This window comes from Electrona antarctica, assembly GCF_951216825.1.
Source record: "Electrona antarctica genome assembly, chromosome: 2".
Classification (NCBI taxonomy): domain Eukaryota; kingdom Metazoa; phylum Chordata; class Actinopteri; order Myctophiformes; family Myctophidae; genus Electrona; species Electrona antarctica.
This window is the reverse complement of record NC_136807.1, coordinates 9,056,466-9,074,771: the sequence shown is the minus strand read 5'-3', so window position 1 is coordinate 9,074,771 and position 18,306 is coordinate 9,056,466. Positions and strand designations below refer to the sequence as shown.

Below are 18,306 nucleotides of genomic sequence, written 5' to 3'. Positions count from 1 at the left end.
GGCAAGTGCTACGGGCCATGGTGGAGTTTGAAGAGGTGGGTTTTCAGACTACGGCGGAAGATTGGGAGTGAGGCTGCAGTTCTGACTGTGATGGGAAGTGCATTCCATAGTTTTGGAGCCAGAAGGGAGAAGAGTTTGGGACGTGTGGAGCGTTGTCCCGGCGTTTTTAGTATCTGCATTATTGGACCGTAGCATGGAGAATGACAGGAAATAGGGATGACATGATCAAGGGGAATGACATGTGAATGGAGCTGTATATTTGATTCCCTGACACTCATCAATAGCATTTTATGTAGACATAGCACTATATATAGGCATAGTTCATTATAGATATTCCACTGTTAGGTTCTTAGCATACGTATGATTCATGATGGTTATTTTTATGTATTTGATGTATTGTATTTACCATGTCTTTTGTTCCTGCATAATGTAAATCGCTCTGGATTAAGTCTGCTAAATGCCTAAATTGTAAATCATTGAAACACAGAACCAGTGTAGTACAAGTAGCAGCCACTAGAGAGAGCTATGGACAGATGTTTTCATGTGGTGTCATGTCATTTAAATCTCTCTCTCTCGCATCCCCAGTGCACGGTATGGCAGCCCCAAAAGACAAGTGCAATTCTATAGGTGAGCACGCACGCACACACACACACACACACACACACACACACACACACACACACACACACACACACACACACACACACACACACACACACACACACACACACACACACACACACACACACACACACACACACACACACACACACACACACACACACACACACACACACCTCTTGCTTTCACTGGATACTTCAGCCAGAGACGTGCTGGCCATTGGGAAATTTGGGACAACTCCCGAACGGCCGGTCCAGTCCAGGCCGGTCGGGGCCAGCCGTTTTTGTATTTTCTTTTAATTAAAAAAAAAAGAAATCATATATTTAATTTTGAAGATACACAATTATCTTTTAACAAGGTAACAGCCTATATAATCATGTTGCTTTGTGACATAATAATGTTGTGCACAGCAGCCGCTCAGCCTGTTAGGTCACTGTAGGACCTAAAGTGACCTAAAACGCCCTTGATTCGTCGGTGTTTCGTTTCGTCGGCACGCAGCCTTTGGCCGCGCGCCTAGAGGGCCTCCGCAACTCCACTTCCCAGGCTGAATTATGGGCCCACCACGTCCCTGACTTCAGCTCTTCGCTGCTATGCCTCATTGTGACAGAATGTGACACATTAGACAGTTGGAGGACCCATTAAAATCGTATCAGTGAGTAAGTGAAGAGATTTCAAGGAGTGGCAGTGCTCGTAAAAGGGTCTACCCTAAATTATAGATTAAGTACTGTTGCAAGATGGTGAACGTTAATTTGTCAGAGGGAGATTTGGGGAGTGTGGAATATCGCTTGTGCTAAAATGCCATTCTGCTCTAAAAGGGGCCTAGAGGCCAGTTGCTATCTGGTTAGATTAATGGGAGGGTTGTCCGGTTTACCAGAGTTGACCTTTATTCTTCCATATGCTTCACAAAAACACAGACGTTTGGGCTATCCAGCCTGCTGCCTGCGTCAGTGTGTCCCAACTCCCAACGCACTGAAAGTTTTATTACTGATGAGTGCAACCCTTTTCATTGATATGCATTTGATCAGACACACACCCCTCCTTTATAAGCCCATTAAACTTCAAACTGTTAACTACTGTATGACTCATTGAAAAAGACACGTCTCTGGTTCTGGTGACTTATATTGTCATTTTTCAATTACTTACTTAACCCATTTACACCGTAGGACGTGTGGAGCCGTCCTAGCTAATCCAACCGATGGATTGCGAGGACGTGTACTGACGTCCTAGCGCATTGATATCAAACGAAAGAAAAATATTCAGATTTTTTTTGGGGGGGTTGGCCTCTCCTTCTGCACCATACTCTGCTCAGAAAGAAAGGCTCTTATCTCCTAATCTAGGGAGCTCTCTGTGGTTTTGACCAGATGGATATACTAAGCTCTTCATTTATTTATTATCGAGCGACTTTATCGTAATCATAGCGAGGCAAGCAAGCAACATTATTTCTCCCGGTTTTTGTACGGAACGGAAGGGCTTTCAGAGTAAAAGCTGCCATCTCTGCGCAGCATCCCGAGCTGCTATTTTGAAAGAAATCCCGGCACTGATTGTGTTGAAAAATGAAAGTATGAATGAAAATAGAAAGTGATGGTCCCCTATAGAAGGACAGCAGTGGTCATCTCCATCGTTCTAGACACGGTAGCGTGCAGTAAGAAACCAGATACGGGCAACATGCCCACACTGCTGTGGGGGAGGGGGGGGGGGGTGTCCGCCAATGAGAAGGCCATGCAGCAACAGCCGTGACACCTTGCACAGTTACCTGACATGACACCAGCTCACCACGGAGCAGATGGACGTACAGTTGGTCAGTGCACGGCTGAGCGCCCTCTGGGACGCCGTGTCTAGTGTCGATATAGACGTACGAGCACGTGCTCCCTGAAGCGGTGGATAGACGTACGAGCACGTGCTCCCTGAAACGGTGGCTATGGAGCGACCTTCCATCACGTGCTGCTACTCATGCACATCGCCCGCATGAGAGAGGACGAGCAGTGGTGGAAAGTACGTTTACTCAAGTACTGTACCTAAGCAATTGGGATAAAAGTGAATTTGTTCCCATATTAAGTGATAATTTGAGCCAGACATTTTTTGGAATCTTCCATTTAAATTAGTTACAACTCATTTCACATACTGTATCTGGGTCTTTAAGATCCCAAGGAATCCTAAACTGCTTTTTAAACTGAATTTCCTGGACATGATAGACAAGCTAAAAAGCAATATTAGAAACTGGAAGTTATTGCCTTTATCAATGATTGGTCGCATCAATGCCATAAAGATGGTCTCACTGCCAAGGATTTCATACCTGTTCCAAAATCTCCCCGTTTTCTTTTTTTTGCATTTGTCTTTTTTTTAAAAACAACTATAGATTTGATTGTTACTTTATTTATATGGGCGGATAAAACCTTGCATTTCCAAAACTCACTTACAGAAGGATGTAATATTTAAACATTACTCTGACGCCCCCCTCTGGTTAAAGAGTGAATCCATGGCAAACCCATCTCTCCCATCTCTGCTTCTCTCCAGACTAGTACAGCCTTCACGTAAACTGTTAGATCATCATTTTGTTATTAGGAACTCCCTGAAGATTCTGAACCAGATTAGAAAGGGTTTTGCTCTGCCTAATGTTTCTGTATACACCCCTATAGCACATAATCTTTTATTTAAACCATGGTGTTTTTTCCAGATTGGCGGAGGAGGGGTCTGAGCTGCATTGGAGATCTTTACATAGACAAGAAACTGGCCTCTTTTGCTCAATTGCAGACTACATTTCAACTTCCTCAAGCACATTTTGTTTTATTACCTCCAAATTAGACACTTTGTGAGTGATCACATCCCAGAATGTACAGTCAAACACAAGGGCCATGGGTTCTATGATTTAATTCTCATACATCCAAATTCTAAACATTTAGTTTCCAGCTTTGTTGCTGCCTTTGGGGCGTCTGTGGACACTGGTCATCCTAGAGATGCGTGGGCTGAGGAGCTGGGCGTTCCAATTTCAGATGAGTTGTGGGAGGAGGGCCTGTCCAGAGCCATCTAATAGAAAAGTTATGATATTGAGGGAGAAACCGAGCGCTCGGGCGCTGTTCATGCAGCCTGAAAGGGGACAAGCTGGAGTTTGAAATACATCAAGTCTCTGTAATGTTTATGTTGTATACGATTACTACAAAACAATCTAAAATAAAGGGATTTAAGATCATTCAAGCTCGGCTGTTGCCTGGGTCCAATGCATTTCTGCCTACTTCCGGTCCAGGACTTGTCCCTATTTGCCCCATGAAGTGAACGGAGTTTTCGTAACTCTGTCTATGTCTAGTATTCAGATCTGCTCTATCAATTCTAGATATAGATTGATTCAATTTAAAGTATTGCACAGGTTGCATTACTCTAAATCTAAACTTAGTACAATGTCTCCCCTATGTGTGATATATGTGGTGTTGCAGAGAGTTCTCTGTCACATCATTTCTGGCAGTGTCCAGTAATGAAACAATTTCTGGGTAAATGTATTTAATTGGTTCTCCAGACAACTAGGAAAGGATATTCAGCCAGTTGCTGTTTAGCAATATTTGATTGCTCTGATGAGACAAGGGCCCTTCCTTCCCACCAAAGAAGGCAGGTATGGTTGCTGCAACAAAATGTACACTGATAAACTGGAAGTCTCCAACTTTCAAGAGCTGGCTCAACGAGATGCTCAAATTCGTCATGACGGACAGAACAGAAATGAATACACAAGCTATAAGTTCCAAAAAATGTGGATGCCATTCCTTGACAATAGAGGGTATGCGCGATTGCGCGTGACATCATCATCATACCCGGAAGTTATGCGGGAACACCTACTGAGTGGCAAAAAACTACTTTTCTGGCCTTGACATTATTATGTTTGGTAGTATGAAAGAGAAGTCCAATTGTGAAAAATAAAAACAACACATACTGAGATCACTGGGAAAGTGCAGAGTACATACATTTAAATATCCTAAAATAATTATGTTTATGATGTTGGTTTCATGGTTCTGGATGTGTTCCTCAATGGCATGGAAGTAATGTGACAGAGGGACATAGATAGCTCTTTGTACAGAACAACACACACACACAGCAAGTGAGTCTGTGTATTACACACACACACGCTGACCAAGGAACGAGCACTGTGGCGGGCTTTTAGCATTCTATTTGCTGCTTCAGACAATCCAAGGCTTTTAGTGCCAACATGCAGCTAAATAATTTAAACTTGAGGGATTATTTGCTGGGCTTTGCGGCGTAGATGGGGGTAGATAGGGCTTCGTGTGTGTGCCATGTCACCAAGTTGTGTGTGTGTGTGTGTGTGTGTGTGTGTGTGTGTGTGTGTTGGGGGGTGGAGAGCAACGTTATAACTCCATCCTGGGCTCTTAGTGGTTCAGACTCAGAGGCAGCACCAGTCCTTCTTAGGCTGGGCTCCACAGAACACTGTGCAGCTTCTGTACATCTACATCTGGCCGCCGCCAGCCGACAACATGAGCAGCACCGCCGTGTGCTCGAACCCCTACATCGCCCGGGCCGCCGGCATCCGGGTAAGTGCTGGAGGGAGCAGAACATGTTGACGGACGGATGGATAGATGGATGGATGGATGGATGGATGAAGAGAGACATGAGTGGACAGATGTTGCATGGATATGCCGCCCCGCATCTGCTATAGCTATAGTGTATGGAACTAAATGCAGGTCGTTGTCCTCTGAAGACCCCAGTATAACCTCATGGGGGGGCGTGGGGTGCTTGTATGGTCAAGATGACGGGGATGTGGTTCTCTTCTCCACCCTTCTTTGTCTGATTTTCAAGATACTGTTTTGGCCGCAGTGGAAACACGACAGACGATGTGTTCCATGTTAGGCGTCAGGATGGGGAAAGAGGCTGTTGAAATATTGAGTAGTGTGGCATCTCCCGGTGGTTGCTGCTGCGGCGTTGAATATAGGACATAGGTCTTGATATCTACAGCGGTGGAAAGTAACTTAAGTACATTTATTCAAGTACTAAATACTTTGCTTGAGTACAATTTTGAGATACTTCCATTTTTCAATACTTTTTACTCCACTACAATTATTTGAAAACCCTAGTTACTAGTTTGTAGATTATTATCACATACAGTACATGCATCGACAACTTAAGCCCTATTTAATTTGACAATAGCTGATAGCTACTTTTGAACAAGTTTGACATAATTCTAAAATGTAATTGGTACCTTCATCATCATCATCATTTGGTACATTACGTATATTTTGAGGACAATCATTTTGTACTTTTACTCAAGTAAAAAGATTAATACAGGACTTACGTATATGTTGTTATTGATGTACTTCTTCCACCAGTGATATCCAATTACCAATATATTCAATACTGTATACATACTGTATAGAAATGAACTCAACAAAATTAAGCCTCTGTGACGAACAGGAGTTTGCATTTTATTTCCCCATTCACTTGCACTGAACAAGCTACAAACTTACATATACCATGTTTCAAGTCTGAAGTTCTGTATACTCTAATATTAGATTAGATCCAGAAAGTCTTTTGACCTGAGTGAAATAAACGTGTCACGTGTGAATCAAGAGGGTAGGACCCAAATGCAGGACAGAGAGGTGCAGAGTGCTGGAGGTTTAATAAAAAAATAATAAAAATAAACGGTATAGAGCGCCGAAGTCCTGACGTCACTCGCTCATACCCTCGATTCCCCTGGTTCACGGAAGTAATTTCTCTATGGAGAATAACATGGGGTCATCTTAAAATCGTTTCATATAAGCATTGTGGTCCAAAAATAAACAAGCTGTCTCTGCGTTATTGTCGGGGAGTTGTCTCTGTATCGTTTGTGACAGTCAGTCACTCATATATGATAGTCTGTTTCTAGCGAAAATCCTACTATAAATGCACCACGTCTCTGCGTGCGTGCGTGCGTGCGTGCGTGCGTGCGTGCGTACGTACGTGTGTGTACGGTTGTAATGCACGTAACTCGAGAACCGTTTGACCCACCGACACCCACCGAACCGTTTGACCCACCGACACATGCGTTCCACACCCCCACAGGGAGTGCAGTGCCAGGTATCGAGTCGGTCGGACCCACGGTTCTCCAGAACCACCACAAAAGGCTCTGGTCAGGCTCTGCCAGTGGGCCTAATGAGGCCAACTCCTTTCACCTGGGGCGGATTCACAGTTTGAGGCGCTGATTACGCGCCGTGGTGTCAGTGTATACTTCAAAATCACAGGAATACAACAGAAAAGTAAAACACTTACTAGAAAACAGCATGAAAAACAGCACATGTCACGGACCATGTCAACATGTGCCATTTTTGTATGCCAGCTCAGTTTTATTCATTGCTTGGGGCGAAAAATGGGCTCAACCATGTCAAGGTATTGGATGGGTCTTTTGAAGTGTAGAAATTGTGTTGTAGGTGCAATGCAAGTGAATAAGGAGGTAACACGCAAACATGTCCTGTTTGTCACAGAGCATGGACTCTTGGTGAGTCAATTTCTACTGCATATACCGAATATATGCATGGGACACATTATAGTAACAAGCCCTATATTCAACGCTGAGAAAGATATCACTTGCCCATTTAAAATAACAAACTATGTTGGGGTCGCCCGAAGGGTGCTGGTCTAGTAAAGCTAATATAAGATAGATTATATGCTTGGCAAAGGCTGTGGACTTTGGCCGTGGAAATTGAAGCATCATTATGTCTGACATTAATACTTTGGTGCACGTAACCTTTAGGTAGCTGTACTACATCAGAACAGGTGAAATTTGTTTGGAGACAATACTGAAGAAAGTGTGGACAAGTGTGAATGTGAGCTCCGGTTAGCTTGTTTCGAAATTCATACTTATTACAACTGTAGATTTTTCCATCGTATGAAATACGTCACAGCAAATAGACAGACATAGACAATACAGTCCAGCAAACATCATTATTAGTGTATTCATTATACATGATACTACTTAAAGACCCCAACATAGCAGGCCAGCTTTAGCAGATTGGGAGACAGCCAGTTCTGGAGAAATAATGTCACTCATCTCAACAGCAATCCAAGGTGGTACAGAGAGTCTTATCTCTGCCCACATTTTATCATGCCTCCCGCATGCCACAATATCACCAACACTGCCAAGGTACTGTGTGTGTGTGTGTGTGTGTGTGTGTGTGTGTGTGTGTGTGTGTGTGTGTGTGTGTGTGTGTGCGCACAGCGATCTCACAGCAGGGAACACCTTGACCACATGCACAACAGGGACACTTCTTTCATCACCGACTTGAAAACTCACCCATAAAAAGTTTTCTTTTTTTCAAGGAGCCATTGTGCTTGTGTTCAAATAATAGATGTGTACGAAGCAGTGGTTGTGGGGGATGGTCGGTGGTGGCTCTGATTACACTACAGGCCGGGATGCATGGGGCTGATGATGGGGGGGGCAGGATTGTCCTGTTGGCCAACCAACCCGACCCCCCTCCCACATGGAACAGGTGCTATTTAAAGCCCCGTGGCTCTGTCCCACTCGCCTCAGGCTGTACAATACCAGTGGTGTGGCACCAGCTCCCGTTCAGTCAGTTTTTCTGTGCGTCTTATTTGTGCGTCTTTGACGACCCCTTGTTTGACCCCCACCACCTTCACCTCCACACACCCTGTGGCACCTGCTTGACCCGTGGGCCCCGGCTGCACTTGACACGAACCCCCCGAGGCATGTTTGCGACACAAAGCGTGTCCGAGGTGCGGCCAGGTGCGGGACGCAGCCTCAGCCGCCAAATGAGCGTTGCATCCCATCCTGTTGACAACCACCAGATGCCCAAGCCCGGAGGCGGGGGCGGCGGAGGGGGCCCGCCCGGGGCCCGAGACGGCGGGCCCATGCGGCGAACCAGCAGCGTCAGCAGCGGTGGCGGCGGCGGCGGCGGCTCCGGGGGGAAGATGCTGTCCCTGTCGTCCATGAGCGAGAGCGTGCGCAGCGGCCTGAGCTGCTTCCTGTCCGATCAGGCCCTGGAGCAGGAGGAGAAGCGGCGGCGCAGCAACCAGCTGGCCGAGTTCCAGAGGCTGCGGGAGGTGCGCTCCGCGGCGCAGCTCAAGAACCTGGAGGACTTCCTCAAGATGAACCACGTGTCGCTGAGGGAGTGCGTGTCCTACGCCACTGGCATGCGGTACAGGTAAGATGTTATGATGTGACCCGCGCTGAGGACATCATCACGGGCCCAGCGCTGGAGGTTCACGGTGATGGTGGCCCCAACAGCAAATGGCTTGAGGGGGAGGGGGGAGTCGCTTTGTGAGAACTGATGGCTCACTTCTAAAACACCATCTCCCTGTGGTACATTAAAGAGTTCCATGGCAGAGATTCCTAGCGACGCTGAGTCATGCGACTGCATAGTCTTATACACAGTACATGTCATCTAAAAATAACTCGGCTGACATGTAGAGTACAGTCGGATATAGGAAGGATTGACCTCTCAACGTCAAAGATGGCAAGTGTTTAGCCTGAGGATCAGTAACCTTAGTATCACGTAACTCCCAAGTATACCTCGGGGATCAAATGCAATACCTGTCCGCACAACAGAGTAACGCAGAGGTGACCCGAGTCAGCTTAAGATGGCATGCGATAACGGTTTTCAATGCAGTTTTGTGTGTGTGTGTGTGTGTGTGTGTGTGTGTGTGTGTGTGTGTGTGTGTGTGTGTGTGTGCGCGTGTGTGCGTGTGTGTGTGTGGGGGGGGTAAGAGTATTAAGAGTAGTTTAGAAGGGAAGTCAACTAGTTGATGACGATGACGTATTAGACCTTTTAGAGCAACAATTAGTTATCCACCTAATAATGATACACAAGTATAGCCCACGCTACACGATATATGAAGATAATGTAAACCCAGTAATTTGATAATCAAAAGGCTTTGGCTATTACATGTCATGTAACTGTAGACTCAAAAAGTATTTTATTCCACGTGGCGTCTATGACACCAACTCACACAATAAATCCTATTTATGTCCGCGTTGAAAGTTCCACAGACTTGATTCATGCCCGGCCTTATACATGAGCTGTGCACTCCACCAAATGATCGGCATATTGTGACATTATTGTTCGGAGCAGGAGACCATATTAATATCTTAAGTTAAGAGAGAGATTATTGTTTCCGAACACATCATTCATTCATTCATTCGTGAAGAGAATTTACACTATAATATAGTGTAAATGCTCTTCATGAATGAATGAATAGCAGAGAATAGCAGCCATTTACAGTATATTATATGTCCTGTAAATGTCTGCTATTCTCCATTGTCTGGTTGCTAACATATGCTGTTTTTTGACGAGAATACCCATTAACTAAAGAGTGTTTGTCCTCTTCTGCCCTGCATCAAGCATCATCATGTGTTTGGCACGGCTGGGATGCAGCCTCATTAGTCTGCCCAGTCACTCCATCTGTCCCACCATCTTTATTTTGGCACGCGTGCCGTGCACACATCCTTGTTTTCCAGCAGGGAGTCGGATCAAAGAATAGTATACTAATAGGCTACAGTCAGCTTTTAAATGGTCAGTTATTAATGATGAATGAATGAATTCATAATTATTATTATTACCACTATGTCCTACCACTCTAAAGGTCCTTGTACACTGGGGGCATTTGTTTTTGTGCCATTAATTTGGCAGATGAAACTATATTTTCAAACTTGTTTGTGTCACAGAATGCAAATATTATGCAGCAACAAGGTGACATTTTTATTCAGCACAAAGTCAACTCTACGATCTCTACTTCCACACCATGAGCAAGAAAACTGAGCTCCCCAGAGTGCATATCGTCCCCAGGTTGGGTTGCCTACCCAGGGCTGTGTCAGTGGGTGCAGCCTTCAGGACTTGAGGAAGCTGCGGGGGGAAATAGAGTTTGTACAACTTTTCGCATTTGTGTCAGCCCCCATGGGCAGAAGTGAAAGTGATTTTGAGGTGCATTCTATAGAGGCAAAGTGAGTGGCAAAGTGAGTTTAACGTATTTTTTTTTGCCACAGTAGGTGTTCCCGCATAACGTCCGCGTATGATGATGATGTCACGTGCATATCCTCTATTTTGGGGATGATTGGATGTTGCATTCATGATCATGGCTTTTTGGTAAAAAAAAATGAAGAAATCACACATTTTTAAAGGTAATTACAGGCAAATTGTGTGAGTGTTTGATGCAAGGAAGCTTTGAGAACGAAAGGACATGGCCACGTGACTGGGCTGCGCCATGACACTTTCATGGTCTGCATGTGTTGCTTTTCGATCTGTACACTGTGTAATTTTATAGAGGTATGGTATCTAAAGAGCAAAAAGCACCTTTCTGAACGTACCAAGTATTGCGAGACTTCCCACCGTTTCCTGTCTGTCAGTCAAATCTCGCGATACATCCGAGCCAGAAACGATAACTGCTGCTGTTTAGATCCTCAAATAATATTATATACTGTGCACTCTGTGTTCATAAATAATGTTTGTTATGAGCTGGTCCAGCCGGCTCCATTCACTGCCATGTATTCATCGAACTTCCGGTGTGAGTTGGCTCCGGTGTCATGGCGCAGCCCAGTCACGTGACCATTTCCTTTCCTTCTCAAAGCTTCCTTGGTTTGATGGTCATTGTCACATGACTCATGAAACCGTTTGCATCTGCTGTAATAGTTCCACCATGAGGCCAATTTAAAAATGTCCTTGGCTGGGAGTGTGCTTGTCAATGTCTGGGATTAACTATACACAGACGACACACAGATGGAAAATACAAAAGACTTATCAACTGTATGCATACTGTAGTTTTGATTTCCGGCGAGTATTTTCACATTGTGTTCATTGATTTTCACGGCTCTGGTGTGTAAGTGACTTAAAGCCTGATTTCTAGCCTACTTCATCATAATAGTGACACATTGCATTGTGAGCTACTATACACTGTTGTACTACAGAGTATAGATGTAACGCCCGGGATTCGAACTCAGGTCTCCCGGGTGAAAGTCCAACATCTTAACCACTAGACCAAAGGGATAGCCCTATGGACTGGGGGAGATATTAGACTTTTGAGGCCACCAGGCAGAGGCTCTGAGCCACTCTGCTACACTCACCCCCCTTTTTTAAAATTTTTAACCCATTTTTCACCCCTGTGTCAATTATCTAATGTGAACCTGGGCTCTACACACCCTCCGCCAACCTAGTCCCCATATGGGGGACATGGGGAGAGCAACAGACTTGAACTCATGCTTCCTTCATGCCTGAGTGTCCAAGTTGCTCCTTTACACCTGACAGGGGGGAGTTTCCCTGGTTGGACGTAGGGCGTGGAAGGAACACGTTATTCCAACCAGTTCCTTTCCCCTCCATCAGGCGCCCCGGCTGGCCAGGGGGAGACAGTTTAGAGACCAGGATTACTGCATGTTTTTTGACTCACCCCCCTTTTGACCTCCTCCCACGGGGAAACCCGATCCGGGTCACAGTACCAATGTAACGCCCGGGATTCGAACTCGGGTCTCCTGCGTGAAAGTCCAGCATCTTAAGGCAGAGGCTCTGAGCCACTCTGCTACATAGATCCCTGACAATGTCACACGGATAATATCCAGTATACTGTATGTGCGCGCAGGCCGGCACCACATGAACCCCACCGCTCATGCGTTATTATTTATCCCACCGCAGTTCTAGGAAAGCCCTGCTGTGATTGGCCAGTAGTCGTTGTGATTGACAGTTCTCGTTTTTGCGACCAGTCATTAGTCCTACAACTACAACCTATCTCAAACCCTCACCCTAAACCTAACCCCCCACGGGACAGCACACCTAAACCTAACCTTAACTCATGTCTAACCAATGACTAGTCTAAACTAAGTATTCACCCCCCTAAACCTAACCCGAACGGCCTAACCTCAGTAAAACGATGCCTTCCCGGGAGCCAATCAGACACATGGTGAGGCGGGTCTACCCTAGAACGTTGGTGGGATTCATAATCACGCACCGCTCATAAGGTGCAATGGAAAAGTGGTCACGGGACTCATGTGTAAAAATGCATTCAATCAAACACCAGACAAACACCTATAAGCCCACAACGGAGTGTAAGGCTGCTAAATGAACACTGTTATGACAACAAAATTTCCCCTTCGGTGTCAACAAAGGTCTATCTATCTATTAACAGAAATGACTGTCAGTGGACATGAAGTGTTTCAATGTCAAAATCATTATGAAAGCACATTATCCGTGACAGTTATCGCACATTATCCATGACAAACTAAAGAAGGTTAGGCTGCTGGTGCACTGCGCATGCAGCACACCGCTGCCCAAGGTCACCACAATAAGTCATCCATGCTCCATTGGTCAAGGCCAGCTGCTGTTTTGACCACAACGCAGTGTAGAATATCCATCTGTACTTTATCTTTTGTGACCCGTCCGTCTGAGCGTGGCCCCTTTTCTACCGTGAGGGATCGCCCGTGCGCATGCAGCGGATCATGCAAGCTATTGAATTACTAAAACACTATTGTTTGAAGACACAGCTGACTTAGTCGGCCTTTAAGTGGTCTGTTGGCCTTCCAGTGAAAATGTCTGCCCGCTCCACAGGCTATAATTACTTTCTCTCATCAATAGTGAGTGTCATTTATATGCCAAAACCCTGTCATCAGCTGCATAGTGATGTGGTAATCGACAACAAGACATGCTACAGCTGGCCCCATTCATCTGGAGCTATTTCAAGTGTTATGGAGGAGTTGGTGTTTCCTAAACAGTGGGCCGGAGGCCATGTTTGGGTCACGGACCAATTTGTGTGTTATTTGGTTCAAGGTTCAAGGTTTCTTTATTTTGTCTCCCGAGGGAGAAATTTGTCTTGGACCCCAAGGGCCCGCCCTGCAGCATACAGATACAATACAATACAGTACAATACAAAACAATATACAATACAATACAATACAATACAATACAATACAATACAATACAATACAATACAATACAATACAATACAATATACAAATATACAAGACAAACAAAGGCACACAGTGACCCATACAACATTAAAATACCACACACCACCATACCTAGTGCAAAAGAGGGGAAGAACATCACCTCAAAACCTTCGGCCCCTACCCTGTCTGCCCTCTGCAAGGACTCTGTTAAGGAGTGTGATTGACAGAGGGACAAAGGAATGCTTTTACCTATTATACTTGCACGCATGGACCTCGTACCTCCTACCTGATGGCATTAGCTCAGGGTATAGTACATGGGAGGGGTCAGACACCATTTTCTTAACCTGTCCAATGGTGGCCTGCTCAAAGATGACCAGGGGGGTGATCGGAGGTGTAGACATACCCATGAACTTCCCTGCCATTTTGGCTAATCTCAGATTTGTATTTTACAGTTAGGTTTCCAAACCAACTGGTGATACCATACCTTAGAATTGACTCTATACTACTAGCTCTATAGAAGATCAGCATTATGTTTCTACTTACACCAAAAAGTCTGAGCCTACGGAGAAAATGAAGGCGCTGGTGTACTTTTGCACACACAAGCGCTCTCGAGGGGTACATCTGATCTTAAAATTCACGACTGTAAATAGGTGATAGCTGATATATAAGCAATGCTTCACCTGTCTGGGCCGGCCTCCCAAAACACTTGATACAGGAACTGGAATGTCTGCAGAGAAGGTGCTGCCGCATCATTGGGATACCAACTAACTCCTTCCCCACTCTGGAGGCGAGGAGAGAGGAGGCCACTCTAAGGGAATTCAATAGACTACTGAGAGAAGGGACCAGTCCAATGATCCAGGGCCTAGCTACACATACAAGTCGCTACTCACTACGGAATGGGAGGACACGCACTCAACCTGTGAGTCACACAAAAAGGCACCAGATGTCGTTCCTCCCAAGAGCGTACAAGCTTTACCAGAAGTAATAGAAACCTTGTTAGTGTTGTATTTGTATTAGTTTTTTTGGTTGTTTTTTAATAGAGCGGTCCTCTTGTGTCTCTTGTCCCTCTTGTAATGCAATGATGTTTTCAAATAAACTTGAACTTGAACTTGATACTGACACTGAGCCCAGCAAGCAGTTTAGCCGCAGTCGCGATACACTGGACAAAGATACACTGGACAAAGATACACTGGACAAAGATACACTGGACAAAGATACACTGGACAAAGATACACTGGACAAAGCAATGACAGCATGTCACTGTACAGTACATGCATCGATCGGTGAATGGTTCAGCACCAACACTGATGGACAGCGACAGACTTGCCTTATTACCCCTTATCTCTAAACTTCGTTGTCATTTTGTACTATTTTTGAAAAAAAATGTTTTAATTGTTCAACTAGCCGATCTACATAGGCACGTTGTGAGCTTGTGGATCGGCTATTTGAAATACTTTTAAAAGTTTCTTTTTAAATAGTAAAAAATGGCAAAGAAGTTTAGGGATAAAGGGTGAGGCGTTGTGCATCATTATGGCCCCAAATGACTTCTACACGTACCATGACTTCTACACGTACAGGGAATACCATCATTATGGCCCCAAATTACTTCGACACGTACAGGGAATACCAAAGAGAGCAAAACAACAGTGTTTCTCTGTATGAGAATAATGAGATAGACTAGAACATACATGGGCAACTGGCGGCCTGGGGGCCACATGCGACCCCCACCTTCACTCAATGCGGCCCTCAGGTTAATATCAGAATACTGATATATTATTGATTTCAGCTGTTCAATTCAATTCAAAGGCATTTGAAATTACATAAAAATGTAAATTTTCAGGATTCCAATAGAGAGTATGCGCATGCTTAAAGTGAATGGCACATCGAGTGGCAAATCGAGTGGCAAAGCAACAGGAAAAGTGAGTTTAACATTGTTTAATGTTGTTTAATGCAATCAGATAGGACTTTTCTGTTTGGTGTATGGGCTGTCAAGGCCAGAAAGTCGTTTTTTGCCACTCATTAGGCATTCCTGCATAACTTCCGGGTTTGATGATGATGTCACACGCATACCCTCTATTCAAAAATAGCAAAAAAAATATTCAAGATTTCAATTCGAATATAGCAAAAATAGCAGATCAACAAGCTCAACGCGACGCGCTTTGAGCTTGTAGATCGGCTATTTTTGCTACGACAATATAATATGCAACGTGGCCCTCTGGAGTGAGTGTGGAAATATATAGTGGCCCTCTCCATCGTCAAAGTTGCCCACCCCTGGACTAGAATACACATAGAATTCAATGATGAACTATCATTGAATTCTATTAAGTCTTATTTCATCATGGAATGACAAGCTACAGTGTTGACAAGCTACAGTATGTTGACAAATTCAACTGAGTTTTGATTTGTATAGCTTCCTGATTGCAGTCTTTTTTTCAAAAATAGCAGATCTACAAGCTTGTAGCGGGGTACCGAGTGCAGCGCTATGAGCTATTTTTCAACAGCTAAAGTTTCAAATAGTGGTTAAAGTGGTTAAAAGCTAAGGTGACACCGATGCGTCCTCAGGTCTAAATGGGTTAAACTCTAAACATTATCAGATAAAGTAGACAACGGCGGTTAGCATTACAACTACCGGTATTTAATCAATGTAACATTGTGCGCACCTGTGTGTGTGTACGTACGCACACACACATAAATCACCACATTGTCGTCTCTGTTCTGCCCAATAATCAATGCTGTTGCTGTAGTTTGATGAGGTCCTTGTATTTGTTCCATTAGCCTCCATATAGAACTCTGCTTAAACAGTAAAATAATAAAGCAAACAAAATGTGAATGAGCTGAATGAGATGAAGGTCGTTTCAAAATGCCATCCTCCTCTCCTTTATGTTGAAGGACCAATGGCCGAAAAATACATGCACCGACAAACCTGCCAACCACTTCAACCACGTCAATATTTATGTCCTGGTCAACATGCAGGGGTTTCCACTTGGCATTTTGACAAAGGCCTGATCATCTGTGGAATTCTGTGACATAAAAAACAGACCCATTACGGGGGCCAGCTATAGCAGGGATACTCAAATAGTGTAATGTGGGCCACATTATGAAAATGGCAAGGGGCCAGGGGCCAGTTGATAAAATGACAACATTAATGATACTTTTTATTTGCCTTATTTCCACATGACGTATGAAAAGACAAGTGCAATGTGCATTATTTTATGGCTTGCCCATTTTCTCTCTTTTGAATAATTATGTGCAATTAGTACATTCAACACAAACAACTGTTTCCATAAAACAAACTAACATAGGCTACTTCTGTATGAGTAGAATCATGAATAGGCCTATTTAATTTATGCAAAAGGAGGAGAAGAGAGAGAGCGAGGACATGTGTTTGTGGCTCAAACTTTGTCTAGACCTGGTTGCTTGTTTCTGCCATAGAGTTATACTGGCAACACTTCTGGCTTCTAGCTTTGTGGATATGAACGTGCTGCTCCTCGCCGCGTCTGTCAGTCCCAGCTCCGTGACTGGGAGATGGGACTGTGGATGGTCTGTGCCAGTCCCAGCTCCGTGACTGGGAGACGGGACTGTGGATGGCCTGTGCCAGTCCCAGCTCCGTGACTGGGAGACGGGACTGTGGATGGCCTGTGCCAGTCCCAGCTCCGTGACTGGGAGATGGGACTGTGGATGGTCTGTGCCAGTCCCAGCACCGTGACTGGGAGACGGGACTGTGGATAGTCTGGAGTTAAATCCATATAAAAGTACCACACAAGTGAAAAGTATCGCGACTGTGACTGCAAGTTAGAAACTTTTGTGGCTATAACGAGGCACAGCTGTTTACAATGCGATGCAAAATGAACAGCGGGGGCTTTGTTTTTGGTCTGGATGAATTGCACTGGTTTCCCAAGCGCTTTTTTTGGAGTGGAACGTACGACAAGACCAAAACTTTTGTGAAATGTAAATGGAAGGCAGTTACTAGATATTACTCCACTGGAGTAAACATCCTTACAAGGGGTCTGAGAAGGGAGTGCATTGCAAGGGGGGCTTTGATAACGGGCACGTTCGGAAATAGCGCACTGAGCGCACTGTGCAATGCAAACTAATAGGCCAGTGTGCTCCGGTGCGGTATTTCCGAACGCGCCCGAACTGAGGCGTGTTTGTCAACCCAGATATTTCATGGTGCTGCTGGATCGATACAGCAGCCTTTCTAGAGAAGAAAAAAAAAACACCACTAGCCCACATTAAACTAAAGAGGTTTTCAAGACGTTTTTGCCATTATGGCTCAGTTTAAAGTGTGTTGGATACGTGACAATCAGGACATTAAGCACATTGGATTGGCGGGCCAGTCAAAATTGTGCCGCGGAAGTGGCCCGCGGGCTCAGTATCACTGAGCTATAGGGCCGCGGACCCTGTGTCTGTGTCTACATGTGTGTGTGTGTGTGTGTGTGTGTGTGCACGTGTGTGTGTGCGTGTGCGTGTGTGTCATCAAGAGATTCAGAGGCTTCACAGAGATAAGTAATGCAGAGTAATGCTGTCATCCTCTTAGCACATGGGATAATAATAATAAGAGAGGGAGTGTGCGTGTGTGTGCACGTGTGTGTGCACGTGTGTGAGAGAGTGTTGGACCATGCAGGTAATATAATCTCTCTAACAGTTCTCTCTCTCTCTCTCTCTCTCTCTCTCTCTCTCTCTCTCTCTCTCTCTCTCTCTCTCTCTCTCTCATTAGGTAATTATATATTTATCTCCGCCGCTAATGTCAGGCTAGTTATTTTATTTTTTAGAACGTGATAAAGTACAGATGATAAAGACAGAGACAGAGCCTTACCTAATACACCCTACTTTAC

The 18,306-nt window shown here is 44.8% G+C and overlaps 1 protein-coding gene across 3 annotated transcripts in view; it reads left to right on the top strand.

The window, feature by feature from the left end:
- The window catches only part of LOC306943428 (voltage-gated potassium channel subunit beta-2-like), a gene marked incomplete at its 5' end in the record, with an annotated part of 118,302 nt that overhangs the window by 30,032 nt on the left and 69,964 nt on the right, over positions 1 to 18,306 (top strand). For 2 of the 3 annotated variants that reach the window (XM_079529743.1, XM_079529742.1), the window contains one exon: positions 8,138 to 8,750. In XM_079529743.1, the coding sequence (XP_079385869.1) occupies positions 8,296 to 8,750 (455 nt within the window). Of the gene's footprint in view, positions 1 to 585; positions 628 to 8,137; positions 8,751 to 18,306 lie in introns of those variants that run through there. The other variant, XM_079529746.1, reaches the window with a different exon arrangement.